Source organism: Topomyia yanbarensis, chromosome 2 (genome assembly GCF_030247195.1).
Source record: "Topomyia yanbarensis strain Yona2022 chromosome 2, ASM3024719v1, whole genome shotgun sequence".
NCBI lineage: Eukaryota > Metazoa > Arthropoda > Insecta > Diptera > Culicidae > Topomyia > Topomyia yanbarensis.
The window spans coordinates 106,088,131-106,095,769 of record NC_080671.1 but is presented as its reverse complement, the minus strand read 5'-3'; the positions used below and the strand labels follow the sequence as shown (position 1 = coordinate 106,095,769).

At 44.3% G+C, this 7,639-nt stretch overlaps 1 protein-coding gene across 1 annotated transcript; it reads right to left on the bottom strand.

Moving 5' to 3' along the window:
- Positions 1–915: 915 nt before the first annotated feature.
- On the bottom strand, positions 916–7,068 carry LOC131679652 (uncharacterized). The gene is made up of 2 exons (XM_058960385.1): positions 7,003–7,068; positions 916–6,901 (listed from the first exon to the last, which is right to left on the bottom strand). Exon 2 carries the CDS (start codon positions 6,481–6,483, stop codon positions 916–918), a length of 5,568 nt encoding a protein of 1,855 aa, XP_058816368.1. The 5' UTR covers positions 6,484–6,901; positions 7,003–7,068.
- Positions 7,069–7,639: the final 571 nt, after the last annotated feature.

The following is a 7,639-nucleotide window of genomic DNA, read 5'->3' as shown; positions in this document are numbered from 1 at the left end:
ATCATTGGCTCGCAAGTCTACAGAATCGAGCATCGACAAATATTTAAGATATTTAATCATTGCTAGTGTATTTTTGTTTCCCCAGCAGTAAGTTCAATATCGAAGGCACCAATATCATTCAGAATCTCAAAGCGAAAACGAGCGTGCGAAGAGAATATTGAAAACGCTCTGCTACATGCTTGCCCGTTGTCTCATTTTCGATTTCGCAAAGTGCTTAAGGTATAGAAAGAAGCTTCGTTCTTTCGTCAGTTTCGCCTGATTTTGCCAAATGAAAAAAAACATTTTCCGACTCTGATTTTGACCACTCTCGGGTAGATACGACGTCCGAATAAAATAGTAGATCCAGTCAAACATCAAACGAAACGTTTACTGTTCGCGGAAGGAAGGACCCGCCTGTGAATTTTCAATCTAACATCTCGTGGTATTTCAGCTGCTGGATTAAACCTAGCAAATTCTTGGCTTCGATTGCAATTACTGCCTTTGTTCTAACCGTATGAGTTCAGCAATATATTTTAACAGCCACTGATGTTATAATAAGATAGTAATAAGATAGAAATAGTAAGTAATTTTAAGTATTTTAAGATAACCATATTAATATAAGTATTTCAGTAGATAATAATTACCGTAGTTGATAGGAAATTACAAATTCTCGCTATTTTAAATATTTTTCGTATAAGAACTAATACGAAGTTAGTTCTTATACGATTCGTTAATGTCTTTTGTTCCTTTCTCTGCCTGTCCTTGCGTAACCTGTTAATTCGATCGATCCCTTGATCGGTCACCGGGTGTGGAAAATGTCTTTGGCGCAGAGGCATACCTAAAGAGAGGGTTATACCAGCACGAACCAATGTTGTTGAATAGTAGGTGCGTAGCAACTTGAAAAGTTGCGACACTCCCCCCAGTACTTCGCGATCATTAATCCGAGGTACTCCCAATCGCACCAACATCCAACACGGCGAGTTTTATGGCTGGTCTCTCCAATATTCCGCTAGCTGTTTGCACCATAGCTCTTCGAACCTGGCCATCCTTGGACCGGACGGCGTCGATGATTCGTCCTTTCGGCCAACAATTTCTTGGAAGTGTCTCGTCCACCAACACGACAATGTCTCCCACTTCTATGGGCTTCGCCGGACAAAACCATTTTGTTCTCCTCGTTAACGTTGGCAGGTAATCAGCTATCCAGCGTTTCCAGAACCTGTTTGCGTAGACCTGCGACATCTTCCATGTGTGCTTCAGGGCGTAGCTACTGTCTTCGAATGTGACCGGTGGCTTAGAACCGTCTGATGACCCGAGTAGGAAATGGTTCGGGGTTAGCGGCGATGATAGCTCATCGTCTAGTGGCAATTCAGTCAACGGTCTAGAATTGATAATTAGTTCGATTTCTGCCAACATGTTTCTTAATAGTTCATCGGTAGGTGTGCGTGTGAGTTGTAGGTGTTTCAAGGCTTTCTTCACTGACTGAACGAGGCGTTCCCATGCGCCACCAAAGTGCGGAGAAGCTGGCGGGTTGAATGACCATTTTGTATCCGTTGTAGTGAAATGTTCCATCAGCTTGTCCTGATCTATCTGCTGTAGTGCCTGTTTCAATTCACGGCTTGCACCAACAAAATTCGTTCCGCGATCGCTAAATATCTCCAAGGGGGAACCTCTTCTGGCTATGAAATTCCTAATGGCCAAGATGCATGAATCTGTTGTGAGGGTGTGCGCAATTTCGAGGTGTATTGCTCGAACAGTGAGACAAGTAATCAACACACCCCAACGTTTTTCGGTGCGTCTGCCAACAGCCACGTGCATCGGCCCAAAATAATCAATGCCTACATATGAAAATGGCCGACAAAAGGCTTTCAACCGCATTGGTGGTAGAGCGGACATTTCAGGGACGGCTGGTTTTGCCTTGCGGATTTTGCAAAGCTGGCATCTCTTACGAACACGATTATACACCGAACGAAGTTTCGGAATATAGAACCGACGCTTGATTTCGTTGAGCGCCGTCTGGTGGTTCATGTGGCAGTATCGTTGGTGAATGCTGGCGATAATATGATCCGAAACTGGATGGCACTTAGGCAGCAATATCGGGCGTTTCGTACACTCTTCCACAAATTCGCAAGCATCTATGCGACCTTTCATGTGAACTAACCCATCTACCTCAAGAATTGGGCTAAGCTTGTACAATGAACTATTTTTGGGCAACACGTTCTTCCATGGCAATGGATTAGATTTCCTTAAGTGTTGAATCTCTCTGGCAAACTCGGAATCTTGAACGAACTTAAGTATAGTCAGCTCTGCTTCTTTTAGTTCCTCATGGGATAGGGGACCGCTTTCAACAGGTTGTTTGACGATTTTCTTGCGTATATTAGCTGGGAATCGTTTCACAAAAGCCACATGACGTAGCAACCGTTTCCATCTGGAAAATTTCTCCCATTCGAATATCGCACGTTCTTCGAAGTGATGTAGTACTTTTACACGTTTTTCTTCTATTGTGTCACCAAATTTTGATATATTATCAGGCCAACCCTCTTTGGGGCCCCACAGGAATTCCAGTCCACGAAACCAACGACTTGTAGGAGCCAGGTCCGGTAACTTTTGCCATTTTGTAGCCTCGTCCGCAATGTTCAATTTTGATGGGATCCAGTTCCATTCATGTTGCTCCGTCAACTCCAACATCTCACTGATTCGTACCGCTACAAACTGGCTATATTTCCGGTGATCAGAGTTTAGCCAACAATGAACATCTCGCGCATCCGTCCAGAAGAATCGTTGCATAGGTTTTAATTTGTGCGACTCCGTGATGCTGTTCGCCAAGCGGGCGCCGATTACGGCTGCCTGCAGTTCCAGTCTGGGTATTGACACAAATCGCAGTGGAGCTACTTTTGTTTTTGCCCCGACTAGTGCACATTCCACGACGCCACCTTCTTCGAAACGCAGATAACATACCGCAGCAACTCCATTCTCAGACGCATCAACGAAGACATGGAGCTGAATCGAATTTCGTTCACTGATGCTACTCCTCGTCCGGTAACATCTGGGCACCCTAACCATCTCTACTCTCGGAAGAACTTGCACCCACGTCAGCCATTTCTCCCGCTGTTCACTGTTGATTGGCTCGTCCCAATTCACACCGCTACGCCATATTTCCTGAAGCAATATCTTCAGAAACATCAGGAAGTTTGCCAAGAATCCCAAAGGATCATAGATCATCATTAGCGTGCTTAAGATCTGCCTCTTTGTCGGAATAATATGACCGTTAAGTAGTTCCGCGTTAATCCTTGGGGATACTTTGAAGGTGAATGAATCAGTAACAGTAAACCACCACAAGCCCAGAACTTTTTCTGTCCCCATCTCGCTCAACAGATTCATACTTTTTACACCTGGTGTCGCTTGCAACTCCCGCAGTACTTGATTTGAGTTTGACAGCCAGTTGCGTATTTCGAAACCAGCCTCAGCATGGACGAACTGGACCTCTTTCGCCAACTTTATCGCCTCTTCTTCCGTTTCCACACTAGTGAGCATATCATCGACGTAATGTTCCTTCACTATCGCTTCAGCTGCTCTTGGAAATCGGTCCTGGAATCGTTGTGCATTATGGTTTTTTACATACTGCGCGCAACTCGGCGAACACGTTGCCCCAAATATCATCACCTTCATAGCATAAACGTCTGGATCACGGTCAAGCTCACCGTTTCGCCATAAAAATCTCAGACATTGTTGGTCATTTTCATTCATCATCACTTGTAGGAACATTTCCCGTATATCCCCGGTAATGGCAATTCTGAATTCGCGAAAGCGATGAAGCACGGATAACAGAGAAGTAAGTAAATCCGGCCCAGTAAGTAAAAACGAATTCAACGATACTCCCGCAACCTTCGCAGCCGCATCCCAAACTATTCGTAGTTTTCCTGGTTTATTGGGATTTACTATGGGGAAAATTGGCAGATACCAGACACGCGGGTATTTCTTGGATAGTTGTTTCTCAGTCAGTCTCACGATATATCCGCATCGCTCGTAATCTCTAATCTTCTCCTTTAACGATTCAGCCATTTCAGGGTCTCGTTGCATTCTCTTCTCCAAGCAGCTCAGCCGTCTCGCAGCCATAGGTTTGCTATCAGGCAGTCGGACATCATCGTTGCGCCAGAGCAATCCTGTCTCGTACCTTCTGTCTTTAACGTGAGTTAGAGATTTCAATAACTGCTGCGCTCGCTCATCATCCTTTGATAGGAGTGGCTTGATGTTGTGCCCGATCCCAATGCTATCCAAGGCGAAGTATGCTTTCACCGTTTTATGCAGCTCAGCATCGTTTCGCTTGCAACACTGGCACACATGAAAACTATGATGTGCCATGTAACTAATTTGGGGTATTACAGAGCAGGGTCCAAACACTATCCATCCCAAGCGTGTTCTGGTGGCAATCGGCTCGTTTTTCTTCCCCTCTCTGCTGTCTAACGTGTGCCCCAAATGGCAACTATCGATTCCAATCAATATTCTTGGTTCGACATTGTAATATGAATCCGCCGGAAGATCATGCAAGTATGGATAGCGAAGCTGCAATTCATCCAAAGCAAGGGTCTGCCTTGGCAATGCCAGCCTTTGGACAGTATGAACTTTGGGAATCTGATGCACCTTAGTGTCGTGTATTCCCGAAATTTCCAAACCAAGCTTAACGGAATTCATTTCCTGCCGTTGATAGTCTGATGTCCAATCGAGACACAAAGGATACGGTTCACCTTGAATATCTAGTTCTTTTAGCAAACTGTGTTCCATAAGTGTGACCGATGAACCATCGTCCAGAAAGGCGAACGTACTGACAGACTTGCCTCGTCCATGTAGGAGCACCGGGACGTATCGAAACAATACCTTTCCTACGTTACTTGAATGCGTGTTGCAGGTTTCGACGGATGTCTCTGAACTACCACGAGGAAGTGATGCTTGTTGAAGCTCTCGTCGTTGATATCTGGCCTCATCGTGTAACAATTGGTGATGCATGTAAGTACAACCATTCTTTCCGCAAGCTTGCCTAACCGTACACGCTCCGAAATGTTTTGTCAAACATTTACGACACAACTTGTGCTGCTTCAGTGCTGCCCACCGAGCATCGATATCCATTTCCCGAAACATTTTACATGAGCCTAGATTTCCGCATTCTCCGTGACAAAGGACACACTGAGTAAACGCTGGCTTCGGCGTAGTCCTGAAAGGAACCACTGGAACAAGAGATGGACTAGAAGTCGTCTCGACATGTACGTGCACTTCCTCCCTTCGACCTCGTTTCTCTGGTTTGCCTGCGTAGCTGCTTATTGACGACGGAACCGTTACTGTGCATGCCGCTTCCACGAGCGTACCAAGCCATTTGCTAAAGTCCGACAGTGTAACCGCATTTAGTGCATGACGAAATCTCGCCCAATCGAGCTTAATAGTTGGTGGCAGTCTCTCGACGAGCTCTTGAAGGAGTGCCACGTTGCAAAGATGCTCGTTTAGACCACAAGCCACGATCGTTGCACACATATTCTGGACGGCGACGCCAAAATCGATCAGAGTTCCAAGCTTCTCTGTCTTCGGCGCGGGCATTTCCCGAATCTTGCATACTAATGAGTGTACAATCACTTCCGGCCTGCCGAATAACGTCCTTAACGTGTTTATGACACCTTCGATCCCTGCTGGATATAACAAACGGCTCCGCACTACTTCTAGAGCTTTTCCCTTCAAGCTTTTCTGAAGTCGAAGTAGGTTTTCTTCATCACTATAACCGCACATCCTGGTAGTACTCTCATAAGTAGCAATGAACAGAGGCCATTCTTCCGGATTGCCTGAGAAATAAGGAAGTTCTTTCGCAACTGCGTGCCGTGCGGCAAGTTGACTTCTGCTGAGCTCGTGAGCCGTGTTCACTGTTTCTTCTTCGATCGCAAAATCATTCCTCGGTGGGATAGATTCACCGATTTCCATCGCTTTCACTCGGTTCTCAAGGCACTTCGTTTGGACATCTTGCTTTCTTGCCATCTCCATAAGTTGTCTTTCCATCCGCTCGATCGCTTTATACACGTCGCCCGTTGCTCGGATTTCCGTTCCTAAAGTCGTTGAATTCGCGTTAGGTGGAGGAACACCGGATGGAACAACTAACTCCTCTCGTATTTGCTTCTCTCGCTTCTCCATTCGACGCTGAAACTGGTGGTGCAAATCACTGACAGCATTCTGCAACTTGCGGTCTTTTTCACGAAGTAACTTCTCGTAGGCCCGCTGCTGTTCTTCAAATTTATTCTGCATCTGATCCATTTTTAGTTGAAACTGCTTAAGTTGCTCGTTTTGCACTTGGTTTTCCTCTGACCTTGGTTCCGCTCCACCCTGTACAGGTACCGTAATGATGACGGATGCGCTGTTAGCTGTACGTTTAGCTTCGCATGTTGCACAACTCCAGTCCACATCCTCGATGCCTTCATCAACGCCCACGCACTTGAAGTGATACCATAAACCACAGTCGTCACAGCAAACCATCCGGCTGTTATCTGGATCATTGCAGGCTTTACAACTCACACCTGGCCAGGAGCCTTTTATCCGATTGGCTTTCGATATACCTCAGTAAGCCCCCGATCGTGATAAAACGGATTTTTTAAAATGTTGTGATTCCAACGTAAAAGGAGGGATTCTGGTTTTCTAAACGCTTTATTCGACGAGCCGTTAAAAAATCCCTGCCGGAGAAATATAGGTATTTTTGTTATACAATTCAATTGTGTTTTCCTTTCTTTGTAATAATATAAATTTAAGAACTTACGTTTTAGTCCCTTTTACGTTTTAATTCTGTTCTTCTTTTTGTATTTCAGCTGCTGGATTAAACCTAGCAAATTCTTGGCTTCGATTGCAATTACTGCCTTTGTTCTAACCGTATGAGTTCAGCAATATATTTTAACAGCCACTGATGTTATAATAAGATAGTAATAAGATAAAAATAGTAAGTAATTTTAAGTATTTTAAGATAACCATATTAATATAAGTATTTCAGTAGATAATAATTACCGTAGTTGATAGGAAATTACAAATTCTCGCTATTTTAAATATTTTTCGTATAAGAACTAACTTCGTACAACAATTCGCTAATGTCTTTTGTTCCTTTCTCTGCCTGTCCTTGCGTAACCTGTTAATTCGATCGATCCCTTGATCGGTCACCGGGTGTGGAAAATGTCTTTGGCGCAGAGGCATACCTAAAGAGAGGGTTATACCAGCACGAACCAATGTTGTTGAATAGTAGGTGCGTAGCAACTTGAAAAGTTGCGACACCTGGAAAAGCCTGAATCGATTCCATTGTAAACGCCACAGTGTTGCATGCGAAAATAATATCGATAAGGAAACAAACTTGTTATAATGTTGTTTCACCTTTAAATCCATACCTTTATTATACTACCTTGACTTAGCCAGTCTACCAACTGGCCATTTCTATACAATGTATCTAGTACGCTAACAGGAAAAATAAAGATTCATTCGTTGTTGTAAACCACTAAGCGACAGTTGTCTTTTCTTCCTTGTCTGCATTTACAACAAATCTGAATTCAAATCAGACTCCTGGCGATTTATATGTGGCTGAATATTCATTCCGCAGACATGTGTGCGATTCGTATTTGTGTATGATCAAAGGCTGCTACTAAACCTTCCATTT

What these genes read in the sequence shown, in the direction of transcription:
- LOC131679652 (XM_058960385.1), bottom strand. Translation starts at nt 6,483, where the DNA reads ATGGTTTGCTGTGACGACTGTGGTTTATGGTATCACTTCAAGTGCGTG.